Source organism: Prunus avium, chromosome 2 (genome assembly GCF_965620075.1).
Source record: "Prunus avium chromosome 2, drPruAviu1.hap1.1, whole genome shotgun sequence".
NCBI lineage: Eukaryota > Viridiplantae > Streptophyta > Magnoliopsida > Rosales > Rosaceae > Prunus > Prunus avium.
Window position 1 is genome coordinate 5,637,558 of NC_142285.1, and position 25,371 is coordinate 5,662,928.

At 37.6% G+C, this 25,371-nt stretch overlaps 2 protein-coding genes across 3 annotated transcripts; one reads left to right on the plus strand and one right to left on the minus strand.

The window, feature by feature from the left end:
- Positions 1 to 525: 525 nt before the first annotated feature.
- On the plus strand, positions 526 to 3,037 carry LOC148296333 (uncharacterized). The gene is made up of 3 exons (XM_088248488.1): positions 526 to 1,738; positions 1,995 to 2,149; positions 2,270 to 3,037. Exons 1-3 carry the CDS (start codon positions 526 to 528, stop codon positions 3,035 to 3,037), a joined length of 2,136 nt encoding a protein of 711 aa, XP_088104614.1.
- An 11,759-nt stretch (positions 3,038 to 14,796) lies between these two features.
- LOC110770363 (PH, RCC1 and FYVE domains-containing protein 1-like) lies at positions 14,797 to 24,092 on the minus strand. 2 transcript variants are annotated; one of them, XM_021974489.2, is made up of 9 exons: positions 23,458 to 24,092; positions 22,711 to 22,797; positions 20,974 to 21,063; positions 19,909 to 19,989; positions 19,470 to 19,661; positions 17,309 to 19,387; positions 16,627 to 16,773; positions 15,795 to 16,171; positions 14,797 to 15,222 (listed from the first exon to the last, which is right to left on the minus strand). In XM_021974489.2, exons 1-9 carry the CDS (start codon positions 23,524 to 23,526, stop codon positions 15,090 to 15,092), a joined length of 3,255 nt encoding a protein of 1,084 aa, XP_021830181.1. In that variant the 5' UTR covers positions 23,527 to 24,092; the 3' UTR covers positions 14,797 to 15,089. The 2 variants fall into 2 exon arrangements, with proteins under 2 accessions (XP_021830181.1, XP_021830182.1); XM_021974490.2 differs by lacking the exon at positions 19,909 to 19,989.
- Between the last annotated feature and the right edge of the window lie 1,279 nt (positions 24,093 to 25,371).

A 25,371-nucleotide genomic window follows, 5' to 3' on the forward strand; every position in this document is an offset into this window, starting at 1 on the left:
CTAGTATAGGGTAATAACACTTCTTGTTTGCTATGAAATCCTATTTCTAATGCACGTCTACCACCACTGTAAAGTTCCAGTATAGGGTAATAACACTGCTTGTTTGCTATGAAATCCTACATCTAATGCACGTCTACCACCACTGTAAAGTTCCAGTATAGGGTAATAACACTTCTTGTTTGCTATGAAATCCTATTTCTAATGCACGTCTACCACCACTGTAAAGTTCCAGTATAGGGTAATAACACTGCTTGTTTGCTATGAAATCCTACATCTAATGCACGTCTACCACCACTGTAAAGTTCCAATATAGGGTAATAACACTGCTTGTTTGCTATGAAATCCTACATCTAATGCACGTCTACCTCTGTTACGTTCCAGTATAGGGTAATAACACTGCTTGTTTGCTATGAAATCCTACATCTAATGCACGTCTACCACCACTGTAAAGTTCCAGTATAGGGTAATAACACTGTTATTACTAGTAGTCATTTTTGTTTTGTTTGTTGTTTTTTTTGTAGAGATATGGATGATTCGAGAGTGGCAAAGTGCACCTATGGTGCTGGAACTTTAATGGTTATTTTATCTTCAACTAATACTTTTGATTGGTTGTCCAACGAGTTGTGTAGTAGGTTTAAGCTTAAGTTAGGTCATTTTGAGTTGAGGTACTCCTTTACAGATTGCTCCAATTGTTTGTTGGAATCGGATGATGATTTGAAAGTCATGTTTATGGTATGTGGACTGATGAAGGATCAATTAATTCATATTTCTGTTAGGGATAAGGCTGTAGTAGTGAATTATGTTCAAACAGTTAATACGAACATAATTGCCTCTCCTTTTTTGTTGGAGGTTGTTCCTTATAATGACAATTTTGCACAAGATGAGGATACATGTAAAGATTCAAGTGTGGCTGGTAGTATTGTTGATTCCAGTGCAGCTTCTTCTTCTTGTTTGAGTATAGATTTTGATAGTACTAGCAGTGAGTTTGGAAATGATTATTTAGGCAAATATGGTAGTTGTGGAGGTCGTAAGTATTTGTCTACTGATTGGGAGGGTTATATTACTCATGAGGGTCAGAAGTTTGAGGGAGGAGTTTCTGAATTCCGCGATAAGTTGGCTAAGTATGCGATTGAGAATGGTTTTAAGATGAAGTATTTGAAAAATGAGCCTCGTCGCGTTACTGCTGTGTGTACTAAGAAGGAATCAGATGGCTGTGAGTGGCATGTGCATGCTGTTAATTCTAATGTAAATGGATTCTTTTATGTTAAGAATTTAAATAACGTACACAGTTGCACTGGTTTGATCCGAGAGAAGAGAAATAAGGCAATGGGGTCGCGTTTGGTGTCTTCAATTGTCAAGGATAAAGTTCGTAGCAATCCTTTGGTAAGGCCAATTGAGCTGATTACTGATTTGAAGGAAAATTATGGATTGGATATCCCTTATCATGTTGCGTGGTATGGGAAGGAGTCGGCTACTAAGGATTTACATGGTGATGAGGAGTTGTCTTATGCTCACCTGCCTTGGTATGTGGATGTTTTGAAGGCCAGCAATGTCGGATCTCATTGTGTGCTTGACTGTGGCGAGGATGGTTCTCGTTTCCAGCGGATCTTTATATGTTTCAAGGCCTCCATTGATGGTTTTCGATGGTGTAGGCCTATGCTGTTCATTGATGGTACTTTCGTCACAAACAAGTACAAGGGTACTCTTCTAGGAGCTACTGCAAAGAATGGAAATAAAGGTATGTAATGTAAATGCTGTAGTTGTTGATTTCCATTGAGTGGTATGAACAGTGTAGTTATGCAAATGTAAATGCTGTAGGTGTTGACTTCCATTGAGTGGTATGAACAGTGTAGTTATGCAAATGTAAATGCTGTAGTTGCTATACTGTTCATACCCTGCATCTGAGTATTTTTATGCATTGTAGTTTTACTCTGCTTCATGTGGTAACACTGTTATAGTTCAAACTAACTAATACAGTTCTCTGTTTCTTGTAGAGGTATTCCCTTTTGCCTTTGCGATTGTATCTGGTGAAACTGTGGACAATTGGAGGTGGTTTCTGCAAAGGATATCTGAAGTCTTGGTGGATGAAGGTAGGCAACTTACATTCATTTCTGATAGGCATGGTGCTATTATCGATGTTGTTAGGACTGTTTTTCCTTCTTCTCCCCATGGTTTTTGTCTATATCATTTGAAAGACAACTTGAAAAAGAAGTATCCGCATTCTGTTGGTTCCTCTTTCAAGGATCATATTTTATGGCTTTTTTGTTAGTTGTTGTATGCACCGACTATTGAGGAATATCAGGAGAGGTTGAAAAAATTAAGAGATGATGGCGGTGCAACAATAATTGATAAGTTTTTGGCTGATCTTCCTGTCCAAAATTTTGCTAATGCATTTTTTCTGGGAAAGAGGTATGGGGAGGTTAGTAATGCCTTGTCCGAGTCGTTTAATTCATGGATTAAGGAGGTGCGTAGGCTTCCAATTTATGAGCTGATTGACACTATTAGGATCAAAATGATGGAGATGATTTCTAGGAGGGAGCTTGCATCCGAGAAATGGTGTAGTGTTTTGTGTCCGGTTATTGAGGATGAGTTGAAGAATTTAGCTTCAAAGGGTCGTCATTGGAGGATATGTCGCGCGAGTGAATCTGTATTTGAAGTTCATGCTGATTTGAGTGTTATGGTCAATTTGGACGAGAGGTTTTGCTCCTGTTATCAGTGGCAATTGCTTGGGTTTCCATGTCAGCATGCAATTCAAGTTATCCATCATTCCGGGTTGTGTTTGTATGACTTTGTTGATGAGTATTACAAGGCAGACTTTTATAGGGCTACTTATGGAACCCCTATATTTCCCATACCTGATATTGAGAAGCCTCCTCCTGGAGATGTTGTTCTTCTGCCTCCTCATACAAGAAAGCCTCCGGGACGACCTCCAACAAAGCGCTTCAAGTCAAGCAGTGAAACTAAACGGAAAGTGAAGTGCAAGAGATGCGGTGCTTTTGATCGTCACAAAAGGAGGACTTGCAAGGCCCCTATTTGAAGTAAAGGTTCTGGAGTATAAAGAGTTGACTGAGTGTAGTTAGTTTTTAACTAGTTAAAGTGCTATACGATTGATTAATGACAATCATAGTTGAAAGGAATAGAAATTGATATGCAAGTTGTTAATATGGTGAAATAGCAGTTACTGCTTATGAATACTCTTTGACTTTTGGTATTAATACATAATATTTACCATTTTTGGTATTTTGCAAATTTTGGTTTGGAAGTTTGATATGAATTTAGCATTACTGCTGTTTGAATTATCTATAAATCAACAAACATTGTTTAATGCGCGCTGTTTACATCATTCTTGAAATTACAAGATAGTTCAATGACATAGTAATAACAAGATACTTCTATGACATGGTATTAACAATCTATTTCCATCATATAATACTAACATTGTATTTAGAGTGTATTGTTATTTGTTGGAGTTCAACTTTTTAGTTGTTTTAGTGTTATGGAGACCGTTATTTCAGGTTACATACACTGTTAATTCACGTAAATAAACTGGTTTTTGAATAAGTACATAATTTGAATTTTAAAATCACCTTACTTTAGTGTTCTAAACCAGCACAAGTCCTACAAAACTACAATATAAGCAAGAATTTTGGCAAAATATTTGATTACAACTTCATTCTTTTGCATTTGTCTCTTCTCTCTCTTTGATGGAAATCCAACTTCTTTCAATGCTCATAATCTTCATGAGGACTTCTTTTCTCATTTCCCAAACCTTTTCTTTGTTGAAATCTGATTCTATTGGTTGGTCTTTGGAAAGCTGCTTCATGAAGTGCATGACAAAGACGCCACAATCATTGCTGCATAATAGAGATACACATGCAGGAGTTAGTTCAGCCTTTTTTTAGTTGAAGAGGATTTAAGTTTCACTGTTATTGCTTAACTTACGAATTGTTTGCTTGTTGGGGACATTCTCTGTTCTCAGTCAGCTTGAAGTTAGTAGTCTTTTGACGAATCAGATACTTCAATGTCCGAGCATATTCTGGTGTAAGTTTGATGCTGGCAAGTATTTTTGCAATCATTTTAGCTGAAGCTTCATTCAGCCCTCTCGGCTTCTTGGCATCAAAATCAGGAATCGAGATGAGTTTTGTCTTCAGTGATGTTGCAGCACATTCCTTAAGAAGACAGAGGAATATATTTGCTATCTCAACCTGCATCATAGTCAAGTATGTACTTAGTTTCCTTTAAATTTAGTGTCCTATGTATTAACAGTGTTAATCACCCATCTTACTTACCAAAACAATTGCCTTCTTGTGATAATATTCGACAGTTTTTTCTGATGGCCTGAATGAGTTGAAGTGTGTCCACATTGCTGCACCGGTGTCAAAGACAAGCAGCGTATGGTGGTTCTCATCTGTAATTGGTATGAACACTCTATCAACTCTTCCAATATTTTCTAGGAGTGGCATATAGAAAGCATCATATGTCAGCTTGTATGAAGCACCTCGCAAAAACATCTGCAAAAGTCATATGTTGGTAATTAGTGAGCATGTTTGATAATATAATTTTGATGTATTAGATGTGATCTTACATAGTTATTGGCGGACAAGTCAGCATTTTTTTGTTTCTGAGTGTTCTGCTTCGCATCATCATTAAGGGCCTCTCCATAAGCATCGATGATTAGTGCAGAAATTGGATAATCTCCAATCAGCTTTTCAATGTTATGTTTGTACAATATTGTCCTATTGTTTAGGTAAAAAGCGTCCCTGCAACAATAATGTTGTTCAAATAATAATTCAGCAAATGAAAATCTCATAACAGTTTAATAACAAGACAGTTCTATGACATAGTATTAACAGTGTAATTCTAGATAGTTCTACTACATAGTATTAACAGTGTAATTCTATGACAGATTGGCTTACTCATCAGAATCAGATGCAGTTTTCCAGTAATTTTCCAACTTCTTCTTTGATATTTCATCCAGCCTGTTGAAGACCCCATACATGTGCAACTGAAGGTATCCATCTTTGTCCTTTTTTTTGTTGGCTGCTTCATCTTCGCTTTGGCTTGCTCTTTTTCGGGCTTTCTTATGTGCTTCGGGGTATGTGTAATCTTCTTTTTTTGCAGGCTTTCTGTCTTTTCTATCTTTGATTATTTTGATGCCAGAACGTAACTGCCGTTTTCCTACTTCTTTCGCTTGCATGATAACTGATTTTTCAGGAGTTTTCTCATCAGCATTCTCATCTTCATCATTAGGAGATTCTTGCATCTCCAATTCACTTTCTTCCTTCTCCTCTTCCATTGTGTTATCATCTTTCTGATTGTCTTTTCCATCTGTTCTTTCAAGGTTCTCTGCTAGTTTCTCAATTTTCTGCTCAATCTTTTCTCTGCTGGTTTCACCTTCAACTGCTCTGTTGTCGTCTCGTTCTTCTGCTATTCTCTCATCTTTTTTCTCCTTATCAGCTTGTTCTTTCATTGGAATTTCTCCTTGTTCCCCTTGTTTGAGATTTTCCCCCATCATATGTTTCAGAGAGGCAATAACAGTGTCTTTTTCTTTCATGCTCTCAATGCAGGACAACTTTTCCCCTTCAAGTATTTCATGTTGTTCCTGTAGCTGTCTCCTGTTTGATTTAAGTGCATGAAGTTCCCCTTGTAATTTTCTACTTTCTTTTTCCTCTTGGTCAAGCTGCTTTTTCAGTATTTCGATTTGTTGTTCCAAATCTTCTTTTTCAGCCCATATTTGATGAATGAATGTATTTTTCTTGATGCAGGATTCTATAGCAGTCTGCATCATATCCTTTCGAGTATCTGCCTTCTCAATCCAATAGTCGACTGCTTCCTTCAGCTCTTGGATTTTCTCATGGGGAGGGACTATTTCATGCTTGTAGTACTCTAGGATTGAACCCACCATGTCCTCAAAAATGTTGTCGAAGTTGTCTTCCTGGCTGTCAAGTTCTGGATCCTGTTGCCGGACATTAACAGTCGGCTCCTCCATCATTGTGTCTGCACTAAGGTCAACTGCTTGTTCTTCAATTTCATCATCTGCTTTGCATCCCAATGATTGTGCATTGTCTTCATTTTCCTCCTGAAGCACAAGAGTTTTTTTTTCTGCTTAGGTTAATAATAGAACGTTCGCAACTAAAACTGATAATTTTGTTTTTGGTTTCTGGTTGCATTTGGATATTTAAATGATTTACATTTGTTTTTAAATTGCGGAGAAATTTTACCTTTTGCTCCTCCTGTGGAGTTTTTGTCTGAGTTACACTTTGGTCCACATTTTCATGGAAGCTGAAGTTCTGTTTCTGGGTAATAACAGTCTGCTTTTTTCCTTTTTGTGTTTGACTCTTTAACTGTCACAAATATTAGAGAGGAGAAAAAAGAGGATTAGCAAATTTATATACATTTATATGTGTTTGTACAATGTTTGATCATTGTAGGTTATCTTACCCAATCTTTAAGTGTGATAACAAAGTCATCATCCTCTTCATTTTCTTCTTGTTCTTCATGGTCTGCATGATCAGTCTTTGTTGCTTCTTCTTTTTTTTCATTGCCAGCAGCTTTTATCTGTTTAATGATTGGAGTCAGTAGTAATTATGGTGTACTGACATTATATATGTTTATGGAAGTAAGAAAATACCTTAATGTTTTCATATTTTGCAGTATTCAGCTTGATATTGAGCTCCGGAAGGCTCCATTTGACAGCCGCTGGTTTGTGATCTTCTCTTCCAGGAATTGGACTGATCAGGTTAGTTCTTTCACACAGCCAATACTGCACACAGCCAATAACAGTATTAATACCCTATACTGGAACTTTACAGTGGTAGATGTGCATTAGATATAGGATTTCATAGCAAACAAGAAGTGTTATTACCCTATATTGGAACGTAACAGAGGTAGACGTGCATTAGATGTTGGATTTCATAGCAAACAAGCAGTGTTATTACCCTATACTGGAACTTTACAGTGGTGGTAGACGTGCATTAGATGTAGGATTTCATAGCAAACAAGCAGTGTTATTACCCTATACTGGAACTTTACAGTGGTGGTAGACGTGCATTAGATAGGATTAACAAATAATATAATAGGATTAACAAATGGATGTAGTTTCTTACCAGGATTAGCACAAGGCAACCACTCACACTTGGTTGATTTGTCTTGTCTTTTTTATTTTTCATGGCTTGGTCCAGTCCAAAATGCATGTAATCTAAGACTCCTTGTGCCCAGTTGTAGCTGTTCATTGCTTTTAAGGTGTCGATCATTGTCAAAAAGGTCCAAGCCATTGTCGCCCCAGAGTTGCAAAAGAGATTTGTGATGAAGAGCTCTAGGATTAACAACCTCACAACATCCATTGCATTCTTGTTTCTGTCATCTGCTATTGCTGTGTTCAGACACCTATCAACTTCAGTTTTTGTGATTTTTTTTGAATTCTTGAAGTATTTCTCTTCAAAGTCCAAATTTGTTCTCGTGGAAGTTGTTGTGCTTGGCAACTTGTTTCCTTTGTTTGGCAATCCAAAGATGTCAGACACATCGTTGCTTGTAATTTCATACTCGTTGCCTTCACTGAATTTGAATTTTTTGGTTGCAAGGTTGTAGAGTCTGATCAGTCTAACTATTTGACAATTAGACTTCTGGCACTCTGTCTTGGTGAACTGTCCTGCCATGTAAGCCTTGATGATGTTCCAAAATGGCATTTTTGTTAGGATCTTGAGGACATCCTTTCTTGCTTCAAGCTTGTCTTTTACCGTTTGAATTGTGTTGTCAAATGTGAGCATGTTGCTCTTGATCTGCACATAATTTGAGTTATTGCGTCTGCTCGGTTTAGGTTTTTGTGTTTGGGATGGTGTTCTTTTCGTCTTCGTTGTTTTCTTCGGTTTCAGTGTGTTTGTGGGTTTGGGTATGGATGGTTTTGGTGTTTGTTTAGCTTTGGTTTTTGGTTTAGGTGGATCGGCTTCAGGTGTTGACAGTTTGGCTTTTGCTGTTGTTGGTGGTGTGCCTTGTGTGTTTGTTGATGCTATTTTGACCTTTTGCTGGCTTGGGATCCTTTTGTATGCTTTTCTTTTGTATTTCAACCCGGTTACCTTTTTCCATGTGACCACCTGCTAAGTGAAGCAAATAGGTTACTTTAACTAGACAAAAGAAAGATGACAAATGAGAATTAATACTTCTATTACATAGTATTAACTGTTTACTTCTATGCATTTGAACCTCATGCTTCTCTTTCTAGTGCACTACAATTTTTTTCATATGCATTTCTAGTGCATGTTATATATTTTGGTCTATGACATGGTATTAATCAAGATGCATAGCAGTCGCATATTTTGATTAACAAAGCATTCTATATATTTTGAAGTTCTATTACATAGTATTAACAGTTCAAGTTCTATGGCCTAGTATTAACAGTTGTGAAACATATACATTTGCAGTCGAAACATGCTTCTTTTCAAAACAAGTCAAAACATTGCTATTGGACTTTGAAGTTAGAGATTTTGTAATACCTGGGAGTTTGATACTGATTCTTTGTCAGTCATTTCTGAAGCTTCTTTGTTTGATTTGGGATTGTCTTCTTTGCTTTTTGCATCTGGAGTGCTTTTTGCTGTTTTAGGGTTTTCCTGTGTCGTTTTTGAAGACATGTCGTCGGGTTTCTCGTTGATTGGTGGTTATGGAAGTTGTGGGCTGCTTTTGGAATCGTTGATTGGTGGTTATGGAAGTTGTGGGCTGCTTTTGGAATCGGTGTCGCGAAGATCGGAGTGAGGTGAGTTGGTTTTTCAATTCAATTTGGGGGTCGTGCCTCTGTCGTCTATCCTGTTCTCTTCGTTTAACTGTTTTTTTTGCGTTTAAATGTTTTTTTTTTAATGGGCTTGGTTATATTGGGCTTTTTTAAAAAAGTTTTCTGGGCTTTTTTTTGGAGACTTTGTGATTTCTTTTAGTTTATTTGGGCTTTTTTTTTTGTCAAATTAGATTGGGCCTTTTTTCTGTTTTTTACGATGGCTTATTTGATTTTTTTGGGCTTTGGCTCGTTTCTGACCTCGTTTTTGTCAACTTGGGCTGGGCTTTGTGAAAGTCACTGTTAATGCGCATTTTGAAACCCACTGTTAAGAATTTTGAAAATGAGAAGCTACAGAGTAACAATTTTTTACATTTGAATTTCACTACACAGTAACTACAAAGTTAAGAAGCAGCAAAAGATTTTGTTTAGAAGCTACATATTAACAATTTGACATTTGGAAGTTAGAAGCTACATATTGGACAGTTCTAAATTCTGTGAAATCCATGCTTTCATCCTTTATTCCCTTCTGTGAAATACCAACTTTTTTCACTTGCCATTGTCTTCAATAAAATTTCTTTTCTCATTTCCCACACTTGGTCTGCACTCAAGCTTCCTTCAATTTTTTTCCGTTGCGACAACTGCTGCATGTAGTACATGACAAATACACCACAATCTTTTCTGCAAATTCACACACATATATGCATTAGAAAATAGGATTTCATAGGAATGAACAAGCAGTGTTATTACCAGATACTGGAACTGTACAGTGGTAGACATACATCAGAAATAGTATTTCATAGGAAACAAGCAATATTAATACCCTATACTGGAACTTTACAGTGGTAGACATGCATCAGAAATAGTATTTCATAGGAAACAAGCAATATTAATACCCTATACTGGAACTTTACAGTGGTAGACATGCATCAGAAATAGGATTTCAGAGGAAAAAATCAGTATTAATACCCTATACTGGAACTTTACAGTGGTAGACATGCATTAGATATAGGATTTGATAGCAAACAAGCAGTGTTATTACCCTATACTGGAACTTTATTGAATCATAGTTTAATTTGAATCGGGGGGAGAAACGTGTTATTGTGACACTTACGAATTTTCGGGTTGTTGGGCGCATTCCTTATCCTCGTTAAAGTCGAATTTGGTGGGATCATGTTTCATCAGATACTGTAGTGTTTGAGCAATTGCTGGTGTAAACTTCAGAGTTGGAAGACGTTTTGCAACATCTTCAGTAAATTCTTCATTGTAGATTGGCTTCTTGAACTCAAGAAGTGTGAAGCTGTTTTTTTCTAAAATTTTTGGAGCACATTCCTTCACACTATTGAGGAAGACATTTGAGGCGTCTACCTGCATTGTAGGCAAGTATGTTGTTAGCTTTAATGATTCTTGTTTAACTGTTTTGTTAATGCCTTGTATTAACAGTTCACAGTAGTAGTCTGTCTTACCAAAATTACTGCTTTTTTGTTGTAGTATTCAACTGTCTGCTCCGTTGCCCCCCTCAAAGAGTTGTAGTGCGTCCATTTCAATGAAATGGTGTCAAAGACAAGGAGGGTGTGGTGGCCGTCATCCGTTATTGGTATGAAAACCTTTGAAGTTTTCCCTATTAATTCAAGGATTTTGAAAAAATATTCATCAAACGCTCTTGTGTGCATTTTCCCTGTGAGATACCTCTGCAAGATTAATAGTTTCAGCATTAGAAAGAATGTGAAAAGTATAGGAAGATGAATAATTTGTGATATTCACTAGAGGTGATGAGATAGCTATTATCTTACATAAGCATAGCATGTGATGTATGCATTCTGTTGTCTTTCAGGGTCCTTCTTTTCGTCATGATGAAGTATCTCTCCATATGCATCTATGATTTGTCCAAAAATTTCAGTATCTTTTAATAAGCTTTGTATGTCATCTTTGAACAAAATGCTTTCCCCTTGCCAAAAAGCAGAGCTGTAACAGTATTTGTAGTTAGAAAAAATGTTAATAAAAGTGAAAGAACTGTTCAATAAAGTTCCAGTATACGGTAATAACACTTCTTGTTTGGTATGAAATCCTATTTCTAATGCATGTCCACCACTGTTGAGTTCCAGTATAGGGTAATAACACTTCTTGTTTGGTATGAAATCCTATTTCTAATGCATGTCCACCACTGTTGAGTTCCAGTATAGAGTAATAACACTGCTAGATTCCTCTGAAATCCTAATTCTAATGCATGTCTACACCCTGTAAAGTTCCAGTATAGGATCATAACACTGCTTGTTCATTCCTATGAAATCCTATTTCTAATGCATGTTCAACAATAGTGCCTAAACCCATTGAAAATGAATGAAACACATTGGCTTACCCATCTACTGAATGTTTCCAGTAATTTCTCAGCTTTTCTTGAGAGAGTTCATCCAGCATGTTGTAGACCTCATATGTATTCCATTGCAGGAATGAACCTTTGGCCCTCTTCTTTGATTTTTGACCTTTTTTTGGTGCCTTTCTCTTCTGTGCTCTCGTCTCTGCTTTAGGCAAGTTTCTTGATTTTATCTCTTCTGCTTCACCTTCTTTCTTTTCTCCTTTATCCTCTTCACTCTGCATTTCTTGTGCTAATTTTTGATCTCTCAAGGAGGCAATGACAGCTTCCTTTTCATTTAAAATCTCCAAGTAGGAAATCTTCTCTGCAAGAAGTTGATCATTTTCTAGCTGCAGCTTTGTCATGCAGGATTTTTCCTCATGAAGATCAAGTTGAATGGAATTCTTGTGACATGCTTCTTCCTTAACCAGCTTCTGCAATTGCTGCTGCTGCTTCCTTAATTCTTCTTTTTCATTGTATAGCATCTGAATCAAATTATTCTTTTTTATGCAGGATGCTATTACAGCATGGATCTTTTGATGCTCTCCTTTCTTTGTCCAATATTCAGCAGCATTATTGATCTCCATCATGTACTCTTTGGTAAGCTGTATATCATCCTCCTTGTATTCTGGGATTGATCTAACAACTTCCTCAAACGTTGAATTCTTGAATTTTGGGATTTCAGTTTGGATGTCATCTTGTAGCTGGTGGTGTTGGTGGACTTCATGTTCTTGGTTCTCATCATCCTCTTCTTCATTTTCTTCTTCAGCAACATCATCATGCTCTTCATCCACTTCTTCAGCAGCATCATCCTCCTCTTCATTTTCTTCTTGAGCAGCATCATCATGCTCTTCATTCACTTCTTCAGCAGCATCCTCCTCCTCTTGAACTTTAGTGCTTTTTATCTGTTTGTTAAGTAGAGTTTAGTATTAACAGTGTACTTCTATTACATGGTATTAAGAGTGTACTTCTATGACATGGTATAAATAGTTTACTTCTGTGACATGGTATTAATAGTTAGCTTCTATGACATGGTATTAATAATGTACGTCTATGACATGTTATTAACAATGTTGTCATACCAGCTGCAGATTATTTGAAAGGAAAGAGTACCTTTATCTGGTTGTTCTTTAGATGATGAAGCTTCGCATTCAGTTCTTGAAGACTCCATTTGACAGCCCCTGGTGTCATTTTTTCTCTTCCAGGAATTGGAGTGATCAGGTTAGATCTTTGACAGAGCCAATACTGCACAATTTTAGATGATGAAGCTTCGCATTCAGTTCTTGAAGACTCCATTTGACAGCCCCTGGTGTCATTTTTTCTCTTCCAGGAATTGGAGTGATCAGGTTAGATCTTTGACAGAGCCAATACTGCACAATTTTTTGTTTGCAATATCACTTGTCAATTCATATCATTAGAATAATTCTACGAATTTGCAGTGTGGAGATTTGTGTTCTTACCAGTATTAGGACTAGGCAGCCACTCACGCTTGGCTGCTTTTTTTTGTCCTTCTTGTTCTTCTTTGCTTGTTCCAATCCAAAATACATGTAGTCCAAAACTCCTTGAGCCCAATTATATTTCCCCATCTCTTCTAAGGTGTCTATTGTGGTTGTGTATGTCCAAGCAAGTGTACAACCAGAGTTGCAGAATAGATTGGTCATGAAGAGTTGTAGGATTACCAATCTTGTTACATCCATCGGACCCTCTTTTGTTTCATCTTCAAGTGCTAAGTTCAAGCACTTATCAATTGAAGTCTTTGTTATCTTCTTATAACCGCTGAAGTATTTCTTCACAAAATGCAAATTTGGCCTTGTTGAGCTTGTCGTGCTTGGTAGCTTGTTGCCTCTGTCTGGCAAGCCAAAAATTTCAGCCACATCTTGGCTTTTCATCTCACTGTGACCATCATTAAACTTGAACTTCCTTGTCTTTGTGTCATAGTCTTTAATGAGTCTCACGATGTCGTAGTTAGACTTCATGCACTCGACCTTTGTCAACCTTTTCTGCATATATGCTTCTATTAGTGGCCAGAAAGGTGTCTTCGATAGCAGTGTCTTGACATCGTTCCGGTTTTCAAGTTTTTCTCTAATGTTGTCAATTGTTGCTGCAAAAGAGAGCATGTTGCTCTTGATTTGCACATAGTTGGGGTCGTCCCATCTGCCCGGCTTCTTGTTTCTTTTTGTTTTGGATGATGACTGTTGTCCTTTCTTCATTATTTATTTGGTATACCTGCATTAGAAATAGCAACATGATAGGCATTAATGAACATGACAGTAAAGTAGCAGTGTTAATACCCTATATTGGAACTTTACAGCGGTAGAAATGCATCAGACATAGGATTGCATAAGAAACAATCAGTGTTATTACCGTATACTGGAACTATACAGTGTTAGACATGCATTACAAATAGAATTTCATAGGAAACAAGCGGTATTAATACCCTATACTGGAACTTTACAGTGATAGACATGCATCAGAAATAGGATTTTCAGAGGAATGAACAAGCAGTGTTAATACCCTATACTGGAACTTTACAGTGGTAGACATGCATCAGAAATAGGATTTTCAGAGGAATGAACAAGCAGTGTTATTACCCTATATTGGAACTTTACAGCCATTAATCAGAATGACAGTAAACTAGCGACTAAAATCCTGATAATAAGCAGTCTAGTTTCAAGATTTTGTCCTTGATTCAAATCTAAAATACTGTTATTACCCTGGACTGGAACTCTAGCAATTAATCAAAATTACAGTATAGGTTTGTAAATGTCTTACCTTTGAAGCGCTTTCTCGTCGAAAATGTTCTATGAATTTTTGTCTTGGTTTTGAAGGTGGAGGTCAGTGTGGTTTTCGAACGTAGATAAAGCAGCTCGGTGGTGGTTATGGATTTCGGTTCTGGAGCGATGAAGAAGACGCATTGATGAAGACGGTGACTGAAGGGACGTTTCGCAGAGGGAAGTTGGGTGCTGGAAGTTACTTTTTTGTTTTCAATTTTTTTGAACTATATTACTGTTTTGAGATGGTAAAATATTTGGGCTTGTTTATAAGTTTGGGCTGGGGTTTTTTTGGGTGCGTTTTGAGTTTTTTTCTGTTGGGCTTGTTTATAAGTTTGGGCTGGGTTGTTTTGGGTGCTTTTTGAGTTTTTTTCTGTTGGGCTTGATAATGGCAGTTCTTGTAATATATTGGAACTTCAATACTAATTTAATAAATGGGTTTTGGGTGTGTTTATGAAGTGATTTTCATATGGGGTTTTTTTATAATTTCAGCTCCCATTTTGGGTATATTAGTGAAGCTCCCTTTTTAATTCATATATTTCATGCCAAATGATAATTCTAGTTGTAAAACTGAATTCAAGCGCCAGGACGTTTTACCCTCTTAAATAAAAAAGGCAGTGCTTAACAACGACATCCTCTTCTTTTGCAAATCATATTATATTTTGTTGCCTTTTCGTTTCTTATTCTTTGGTAGCCCAAATACGTAGGTTTCATGCATAGAGGGATTAAACTGAGACAGTTTCAAGAATGAGGAAATAGGGCATCAGAAATCTGACCCAAGGAAAAGTAGGGGATCAGAAAATCACCCTGTAATTCATGGTAACCAGCAAAAGAAAAGTTTCTGAAACTTTTGTATTTGAATTTTTTTTTTTCTTCTTTTTGAGCTTTTTATGTAAATAGTTCTTCAGTAAGGATTTACAAGGAAAGCTACTTTGAATTTAACTCGAGTACTTACAAAGAATATACATGGCCTACCTACTCATATCACTTCCCTCCCCCAAAGAAGAAAACAAAAAAAGGAAAGAAAAAGGCATAGGTGAGTTAACAATACATTCAAGGGCCAAAGAATAAGAAGGGTAACGACAAAATTCAAGGGAAGAGAGAAAAAAAATACCACATTGCCTCCTTAAAATGAAAAACTAAAGGTGCAATATGCTAACCATTCTCTCTCCCCATGCCCTTCCACTTATATCTTCACATTACAAGCTCAATGAGCTAACCCTTCTCTCCCCATGGGAATACCCGGTTTTTCAACCACCGGAACATTGTACTGCTGATATACTCTACCCCTATTTGCTGCCCACCACTGTTCTGCTTGTTTCTCACTGAACCGCTTTCGACTGACAGAATTCAGGCACTTACAAGTTAGTCATTGTCAATTAAATACACGGCAAAAAAAAAAAAAAATACAAATACAATTTGATAATATAGGCAAAAATTATAGTTAACACAGATGTCATCTTCCGTTACTAAGAAAATACATAGGCCTTTTAAGCAAAGGACATACAGGAACCCGTGAAGAAGAGTTACTAGCAGCAAGATGAAAAGAAATAAAAGATAAAGGTTAACATAGAGATGTGATTAAATACACACCAACTTTTAGACTTAAAGGTTATATTCTTCGATAATGTGAAACTTCAAATTTATGAATGTCAAAATGAAAATCTAAAAGCATGACCAGGCCCTGAAATTTACCATGTATGCAATACATAAGTTGTGGAATTTTATTAGTTCCATTAGCCCTGGACTAGATTAGACAGCTCCTAATTTGTGGTATGCGGACATGCATATGCATACAATGACAACATTAAATCCCACCTTGGGAAACCGACAAAAATTTATTTCAGAACAGATTTAGGAGAATCTTTCGTTAAAAAGTGACTGCATGACATAATCACAAAAAGAGACATACCTGAAGCGGACACGCTTGAGATCTTTGACTCCTCCAGGCAAGGAAACAAGGGTAATATATACACCAGGCTCATCTTGCTCAACCCATTCAACCCCATGTGTTGCTTCAGTTTTTGTTCCCCTGTTCTTATGCCTAGCTGTTGCTTCTGAATGTGTCACTTCAGTGTGATTTGAAGTGTGGTTATTGCAGGACTTTGGCAAGTCAGAAATCGTCAAGCTGTTTGATACAACTGAATATGGTTCATGGAAAGTCAATGGACTGCTTGTTTTCTCAATGGCTGCAGTAGAAACTTCATGAGTGGGACTGGGAGAGTCTAATGGACGAGTATCAATGTTTCTTGCTGTTCCAATCGGTAACCTTTCAGCCATTTCCTTTAACTAACATAAATAAACAAGGCATTAATTCAGATTGTTGAGACAATGATATTTCAGCTACATGGTTAAGTGGCTATTGTACTGTCAAAAAGAATGTTATACTATCCTGGAACTCAAAAGGCTTAGCGAAGTAAAGGGTAATATGAAACGTCCTACACATGATAGGGACCGCACTGCGCTTCTGAAAAGGGATAAAGTTGCAGTTTTCTTAACAACTACATAATAATTTTGACTTCCGTTTGCACCTTGTCCTGGATTTTTTCGATAAGACGCATCACCGATAAAACTTAGATTTTAGTACGTCCTAATAGAATTGCCAAATTATTGGTTATAAACTATAAATAAGGCAGATGAGTTTAAAACACTAAACATCCTTCCTAACTACAATACCACTCTGTTTCAAACACTAAACATCCTTCCTTATGCATAAACACTATAAACATGAGCATGAAACTTACTTGGGCTGTGAGCGACTTAATTACTTCCTTCGCTGCTTTACATTTTGTAGTTTCTTCCCCTGCTACTGTAAGAGCCTCCTTCAACTGTTGGGTAGTTCGTTCCATCTCAATATCTTGAAGTTGAGCTTTACGAGTAAGATCTTCAACCTACATAATGAGATTGATTAGTTGAAAAGCACGAATTTAGACTCATCCATGTAATTTTGCATGATGAAGGCAAGGGAAAAAGAATAAAAAGCACAGATGGTGTGGAAATTGTAAACTTGCATAGACTCCGATCTACCAGAAATATGAACTCTAGAAACCTAATCTCCATGGTAAGTTAGCATGAAAGAAACAACTGTAAGAGAACAAGAAAAGATAGTTGAGATACTTTGTTGCTTTTCATAGCCCAAAAATTTGTTATATAACTATAAGCATCATAGTTATTACCCACTAGTACTACAACCTTTTCTCTTTTTTTTAACAGACCCACTACAATTAGTAATAAAGACAGATATCACCTCAGGAGTTGCAAACAACATTAAATTGTTACTTAAACCGGCTGGGCAAGTTATCCTCAGGACAAAGTGGATTTATTATTCTTATTTTTTTACCAACATGGATAGCTATATACTGAACAGCAGAAGCAACTTTCCACACAAATTGACATGAAATAAATAAATAAAAACAATCAATATACCTGAGCTCTTAATTTAAGAACTTCTTCACTCAGACTGTCATTTGTCCTTTTAGCATCATCCACAACTTTTGGCAAAGTAAGCCCTGAAAGAGCTGGGGTTGGGGTTGTTGCACGAGGTGGACTAGACCGTCTTGATGTTGGTGATGTTGCTCGGGATGCAATTCTGGATCCAGGAAGCGAAGCTGAGAAAAACTTTTTGGATGATCCAAACATTGGGTTGAAAGATTTAGTCGCATTGACTGCACGGCGCTCAGAAACTCCATTTGGAATGGGAGTAACGCAATTGCTGCTAAAATCCAGTTTCTTGTTTCTTTTGGAAGATCCACTTTCCATTTCCTTAACATTGTTTTCAATTAGTTCATTGAATCCCTGATTCATACTTCCTCTTCTACTAAAAGCAGGCCCAGATGAAGAGTTGGTTTCGGTTGCCTTCCTAAGTTTGCTAAAACAGTTGTCACAGACACGATAAGGTTTGTTTGGGTTTGGTGCCATGGAAGCCTTGAGACACTTTTTGCTGCTGCATGAATGGCATAACACAAGTCCACAATTATAACAATTGTGTCTTTTTCTTTTAAAATTAAATGGAAGGCGACAGCCAGAACACATCGAATGATCAATACCAGAGACCCATTTATGAAGACAGATAGCTGCTGTAAAGTTAGTGCCACAAACAATACTCTTGACTTGTTTGTCTTTCAAAGCCTCAACTAATGTCGGCGAAAATTTATCTTCTGTATCCCCAAGACCTAATCGACCATTTGCACCCTTTCCCCAAGTGTAAACTTCAGTTCTCGAAGTTAAAACTGCAACATGATAAGCACCACAAGCAATTTCTTCAACAAAACTCTTCAGTAGCTTTCCCTCCACACGGCATGGAAGTTTCCCATCAGCTTGAGGGACCCCTAGTTGACCAAAAACAGGGCTTCCCATTGTGTAAACATGGCCCGTAGTTGTAAGTGCAACAGTCAGACTTTGTCCGCAAGCAACTTTACAGAAGTTGGGTTCAACCAAAGCAGCAACACAAGTGGGCACAAGTCTTGCTTCCTTATCACCATGTCCAAGTCGACCTTTATCTCCATCTCCCCATGTAAAAAGCTTTCCAGAAGAACAGTTGCTGGAACTTGATGACCCCATCATAACTTCAATCACTGCTGCAGTGTGCCAAACACCACAAGCTACTCGCACAGTGCGGAGACCTTTAAGGGACTCAACCTCCCTGGGTACCGGAATACTCTTTCGATCCCCATGACCTAGAACACCAAAAGTTCCGTCTCCAAAAGTAAACAATTGGCCAGCAGAGGTCACAACAGCTGTGTGCCATGGTCCACAAGAAACTGATGAGACGTGAATCCCCTCTAAAGGTCCATTTAGCTTTTTTGGGACCCATTGACTTGATTGAAACCCATGGCCAAGGAGCGAGAAATTGCAAGTACTGCCACCCCATGTGTACATGTCACCGGAAAGTGTTACAGCACAAGAGTGGTATTCCCCGCATGCTAAAAATTCAACATTGATATTTTTAAGAGCATCTATGAGCTTTGGATGCGAAACATCAGCATCCACACCATGTCCAAGTCTGCCTCCTAACTCTTCGCCCCAAGAAAATACCTCTCCTTGCTTGGTTACGAAAGCAGCATGTCGTCCACCACAAGCTATACTTTGAACATCAAGTACTACAGCAGATTCCAAGACTTTAGGCACAGAAGAGTCCATCTTACAACTAGAAGAACTTCCAACTCTATGTGATCCTCCACCCAGAAAGCAATCACCAATGCCTTCCCCCCAAATGAAAACATCCCCTAAAGCATCACCGTCATCATGACCAGAGCCTTGACTTGATGAGCTAACAGCACTTGATAAACTTACTCTAAAAGCATCCACACCTGCACCCTTTATTCGTCCATTCATTCCATCTGAACCTCCTGAAGACAGAGACTGGACCGAGCCACAAGCAGCATCTGAAGGAAATGGAATTTTTGGAGGCAGGGCATATAACATGACATCTGATAAAGCCTTCTCCAAACCAACTTTTGGAGGGCTTTCAAATGTAGCTTGAATATGAAAGGGTTCCACACCATCCTGCATCAGTTATAAGAAGACTATTTACTTGTATATTACAGTTTTACACATGGAATTAACAAGAGAGGCAAAAATAGAACACCTTCTGCGAACTATCACCACTACAAAATGGAGAGCTCAAAGGAGAACTTCTTTGGGTATGTGATCTCGGACTATTTGCTTCAGATGTAACTCCACTTCTTGACTCTGCTCTCCCCTTCTGATGAAGGCCACGTGATATTAATGATTTTAGACCAGTAAACCAAACTTCAGCTTCATCTTTATCCTTGCATATCTGGCATAAGCAATAAGTAAATGAAAGTTATAGAAGGGCATAGAGGGTGTGGTAGGCACCGAAAGTTATACATAGAAAAGTTAAACGTACAGAAAGAAATATATTGACAAGAGAAATGAAAGTCGCGAAAGCAAAACATAATTTATCGTATAACAGTTTAATATAAAGGGGAAGACTAGTTGAGCATAGAAAATAGAATATCCAAGAATCAAATACAGCAGAAATCATCAACAAAGAAGATGCTTACCAAATCTAAAGACCTATCATTATACATAAGAGAAAATGATTGATATTCCTTTTCAGGTCGAGGATACCTCTGAAAGGTTTGCTGCAGTGATATCAAATAAAAGAACGTTCTGTTAAGTCATAGCTGAGAATAAATGAGAAAGCGATCAAACAAGTATTACAGCATTAAACATCCTTATCAATAGGAGACCCAACATTGTCCAGAGGCATATGGTTTCAGAAATATATAAAGATAAGTCTCCGGGGCAAAAAAAAAAAAAAAAAAAAAAAAAACCATAAATTCTGACGCCACACAGTTTGGAAACATCTAATTTACGAGTTACAGATTAGTCATGCAAGTACAAGGTCTAAGCTTAGAACCAGGTTAAAACACCAGCCTAACCCCACCATCCAAGCCACAGTGTAAGGTCCCTATTCTTTCTTTTCCTGAACTGTATAACTACTCAAACCACAGCCTACCATGCAACCATATATGATAGTCTAGACACGCATAGGCGAACACATACAATATACCATATCAGAGACTATAACCACTCCAGATGATGATTATGGTTCTCTAACAAATGAGATACAGAGGTTTCCAGCATGAGTCTTCCATAGTTGATGTACTGATTCCAAGCAACAAAACAAGCAACATTGACGAAAGAAATATGCCCAAAAACTTGCTGAACCTTTCCTCTTTCGTCTAGCCAGAATAGATTCAGTAATTGAAATGTTCTGTTATGGCATATAATTCTTGGACTTTTTTTCACTTCTTTGAGGCCCTCAGATGATTAGCAATAAGGCAATTAACCTAGGTGTAATTTAGTTCTGAAATCGTATGAATGGAAGATTGAAGCCTAATAGTTTTCATACCGCATTTAATTATGCTAAAGCCTTGCTCCTAACTTGGTCAATGTTTAGAATAAGCTAGACAATGCAAATGAAATCAAAAGATACAAACCTAAAAGCATCAGATGTGAAATTATCACATTCTATTGATATATTCTTGTCATCTATAATTGGCATATTTATTGCAGTATTCACCATTAAGGAGATGTAGGAGATCTCAACACGAAGAACTTACTGTTCGCTGACCAGGTATAATTCTGGAGACGTGGCTTAGTTTAACATATTTCTCCTCTTTCCCTGAGTACCATATTAGAGCAGATTCATCCTGAAAGAAGTAACACGGAAGAACATTCAAAACCTTAGTAAAAAAAGAAGGAAATTCACTGCAAGATTTCTCTGCTCGCTACATCACAAGAAACTGCGATAAATGACTCATACAAAGTCTGATTATCAGATCCGTTAAAGCTTAAGAAAGTGATCATAAAAAGTATAAGAATTTTATAAGGCCATGTAGTTCCGAACAAAAGAGCTTCAGATAAATAATTACTACAACATCAAGAATGCTAGATATAGGCATGTGCAAGCATCCAACATTATTTAGGACTGCAAAACATCAGGACCAACATTATTTAGTTCAGAATAAAAGGCCTTGTTATGTCATTAACTTCATGCTTTTTTTCTTTTACTTTCAATGTCATATAAGTAGCACACAAAAAGGTTTGCATGGTGTTCAAGTGCCTAATTTAGCATGGGGATCATATTTGAAGAAGCAAACTCAATGAAGGTTTCAAACTCTAACCCTCCGTTTGGACGAAGGAATTGAAAATTACATAGAATTCTAAAACGACGTAATTTAGATTTCCATCATTTCAATTTCTGGCAATTGAAGATTTCAGTGTTTGGATTTATGCATGTCGAATTTTGTAAATGGAACTATGAAAATTGTGAAATGACGCCTATTTTTGTGAAAATTAAACTCAGGAAATTGATGCCCAATTTCCACGAATTTTGGATTTATGTGAAATGACGTCATTTAATAAATTCCACGCTTAAGTTACCAAACAAGGGAATTGTCAATTTCTCCTTTTAAATTCCCGACTTTTAGCTACATTCTGAGTTATTTTCCCTCATCCAAACGGAGGGTAATGTTGGTAAAAACATAATGCACTAGAAAACCAAAGCTGATTACTTCCACAGAAAGTAATTTGAGGAAGGGTACTAACAAATCTTGTAGTCATTCCTTCTCCACTACACTCCTGTATTTTTTCTTTAAAATGAAAAAAATTGTTGGGGTGTTTCATTAAAAATTGGTTCCACCTATTCTTCTATTTGCTATCCTCTTCTGAGGAACACTTGCTGACATTTCCAGTGATGAAAAGTTTGTCAGAGTATGAAATAACTCATTCCACAAAGCAAGTTTTTAGCCAACCCAATATAGATACACGTAAAAAATAGAAAAGAGCACCAGTTTCTTATGTATCTGTATCTTCTCAAATTACTGCAAATATTGCTGGAATATCAAAGGCACTGCCTAATGAGTGCAGAGATAGCAGATATTTCCTTTCACCTAATGTGGCCTGCCTTGCAGCATACCATATATATATCAAATAATTTTTTTCTTGCTAGACTGTGAATGAGGACTGTTGGTGCGGTAGAAAGTGCGGCCCTGATTCACAGTCTAGTAACATGCCAAAAATGCGACAAGAGACTATTCCTCTATATATAATTCTTATACATTTTAAAGCCATCAAATATTTCACTGCAGATCCCTTTGACATACCTTTAGTTGTAACATAAACTAAGTGAAGCAAGAAATAATTAATAAATATGCACTAATCAACTTGAATGCAAGAGCAGCTACTCATAAAAACTCAAATTTACATTTGAAAGTCCAGCATAAAGAACGATAAGCAATAAAGAAAAATATGCGTGCAAAAACATTAAGAAAGTACTTTAGTCTTCAAAGACATACATTGGACAGCCTGAAGGGGCAAAATTTGGGTTTTCCTCTGCGTCCATACTTGAGTAACTGTGCACCTTTTTTCAGAGCAGTGATGGCCTGCTTTGAAATGAGCAGAGAACATGAATTAGAACAAACTACAAATGTTCTCCAAACTGGTAACTGTATGGAAACAACAATACTAATAGCACCATAGAGCAAGAAGAATCAGTGGGGAATAGAAGACAGTACACTGTTTATACATCTTCTAAGTTCATTAAATATTAGCCAAGAGCTTTATTTGTGGCAAAATGGTTTCAACATTGAACTATAGTTTTTCTCATTCATTTTTCTCTGTCTTTGGCACAAACAAACAAACATGTGCGGCACATCATAATAGGAAATAATCCATGTAATATGGCAATGTAGACACGAAGGTTGAGCTATCTCCTAAGTGAATGCACAACTCCTTCAATATTCTGTAAGACGATCCAACAATAAATGCCACATGAGATTATGTTGATGAACAACACGTAATTCAGTGGCTGCATGCATTGCATCTCTCATCAACTATAAGACCTTGCAAAATTTATACAAAAATAACAACAACAAAAAACTATAAATATGAATGATGTTAACAATTCACAAAAATGATCATTAATGAAGCTTCTCATTCACTCATTAACTAACGCTTCCAACTTCAAAGGGGCAAAGCGTCAAGAAAATAAATTAAAACAAATAAACAATCAAAAAAAAATTCCAAAGTGAATGAAAAATCACCAAGTCAATGTCCCTTTCGAGTGGGCCCGCCTTTGCCTGATCCGCAGTCATCCTCTCCATGCGCAACATCAACGAATCAATCTCCCTTTCCCTTCCGAAACCCTAACTTCCATTGCACCCAATACGCCTCCCATTGCCTCCTTCGACAGCTCCCCCTCTCTCTCTCTCTCCCTCTCGTAGAGAGACTCAATCACAGCCGTTGATTAAACTGCTTCACGGAGATCAATCACTGATCGAATTGAAGTTCATTTCCGAATAGATGCTCAATTTTCTAAGGCTTCGCAGCTCAAAATCGAGCTCAAAGATGAGGAACGAACGATAACAATGGCGGCTTAATAGGACTGAGTTTATATCCCTAAACGACGAGCCAATGTGGCCAAAACGGCTGTAGGAATTTGGTGATTTCCAAGATTCTCGGCTCGTTTACTTCGAGGCTCTGTGTTTGTATGGGAGAGAAATTTGGGCTCTGTAGAAAAGGAAAGAGAGCCAAAAAGCGGGGGAAAATAGTGAGAGAGAGAGAGAGAGAGGGAGAGAGAGAGAGTGTGTATCTGAGTGAGTGATGGTGTCGAAAGTGATTGATTGATCCGGTGGGAGACTGAGACTGTGGCGTTGGCTACTCTGTTTTTTTTTTTTTCTTTTTTCCATTCTTTTTTTGTGTTTTTATTTTCTAGCTGTGAAGTCAACTGCTGACTATTGTGGTCAATGAGCCATTCACAAATTGCCACGGCCGCATGAAACAAGGCGGAACATTACGCTTTTTTATTTTGTTTTATTCTGCTTTTTTTTTTTTCTCCAACAACAACAAAGAGTGACAAAAATGCATTTTACCCACTAATAAATTAAAAACAATAACTTTTTTTTAGAAGAGAAATTTGCCGAAATAGCATCTTCACTTTTAGGAATATGCGTGATTATTAATTGAATTTACGACTCACTGATCATTGCATTCATTTGGTAAGCTCTGCTATTGGATTTTCCAAAGCATGCCTTCTCTTTCGATGAGTTTATCTTCAATGTCATCAATTTGTTGGCCTAAACAACCTCAGCTAGACAAGTGTTGTAACTTTAGCAAAAACAGCCGAGAGCTCTCTAGAGAGCTCTCTTCCTCCTCCTCCATTTTGAGAGTCCCTGGCTTCTCCCCACCCGAAATAGGTGTTTTTTCCCTGAGCCTTGTCTCAGATCTGGGGCTCCTTGCCTCTACTTCGGTTTCCTTTGATTTTTTTCTGTTTTTCCCTAAGGTAAGCCCACTCTGTGAGACCCTTTATCTCCCATATCTCCCTCTCCTTTCTTCCCCAGCCACCTTCACTTTTCACCCTCCGCTTCTTACATCTATCCTCCCTTCATCACTTCTCTGTTATGTAGCCGTCCACACATGGCCAGCGACTTCGTCTGGTCGCCAGTTCTCAACCACCACCGTTTGCTCCTCGGTTCCGCGTCCACTGCTCTCGTTGTTCTTCCTCGATGGCGTGTGGTGGTCCGTGGCTGCGATTAAAGTGCATACTGCACTTGATTCTTGGATTATGGGAGCGCTTCCGCGCGAGTGGCCTACTCACCCCCATCTTCCGTTGGCCTCTTTGATACCCCCTGGTATCGGTTACTTCTCCTTGGTGGTGGTGGATCTGCTCTGGTGGGATTGTTGGCATGCTATGTGCGGCTGCTCCTGTGTTTCTAGATCTAGGGTTTCTTTGTTAATGTTGTATGGGCTTTTGTGTTTATTAGGTTATGTTTCTCTGGGCCTGCTTTATTTGTTGGTGTTGGGCTGCATTTGAAATAAGTTTCCTCAATTTGTAATGTTTCCCACTATTAATGAATACAGTTCCCTTGACCAAAAAAAAAAAAAAACAACCTCAGCTAATGTCTTCATTTCTTTGGAACATAGTAGAAATTGCATGTGGGCAAGGAATCCCACATAAG

Coding starts and splice junctions, on each gene's coding strand:
- LOC110770363 (XM_021974489.2), bottom strand. CDS start 23,526: ATGTTGCGCATGGAGAGGATGACTGCGGATCAGGCAAAGGCGGGCCCA. Junction 19,388..19,469: donor GTGGTGATAGTTCGCAGAAG/GTGTTCTATTTT, acceptor TAACTGATGCAG/GATGGTGTGGAACCCTTTCA. Junction 16,774..17,308: donor TTCTTAAATTAAGAGCTCAG/GTATATTGATTG, acceptor CTCATTATGTAG/GTTGAAGATCTTACTCGTAA.
- LOC148296333 (XM_088248488.1), top strand. CDS start 526: ATGGATGATTCGAGAGTGGCAAAGTGCACCTATGGTGCTGGAACTTTA. Junction 1,739..1,994: donor TGCAAAGAATGGAAATAAAG/GTATGTAATGTA, acceptor TGTTTCTTGTAG/AGGTATTCCCTTTTGCCTTT. Junction 2,150..2,269: donor TTATCGATGTTGTTAGGACT/GTTTTTCCTTCT, acceptor CTTTTTTGTTAG/TTGTTGTATGCACCGACTAT.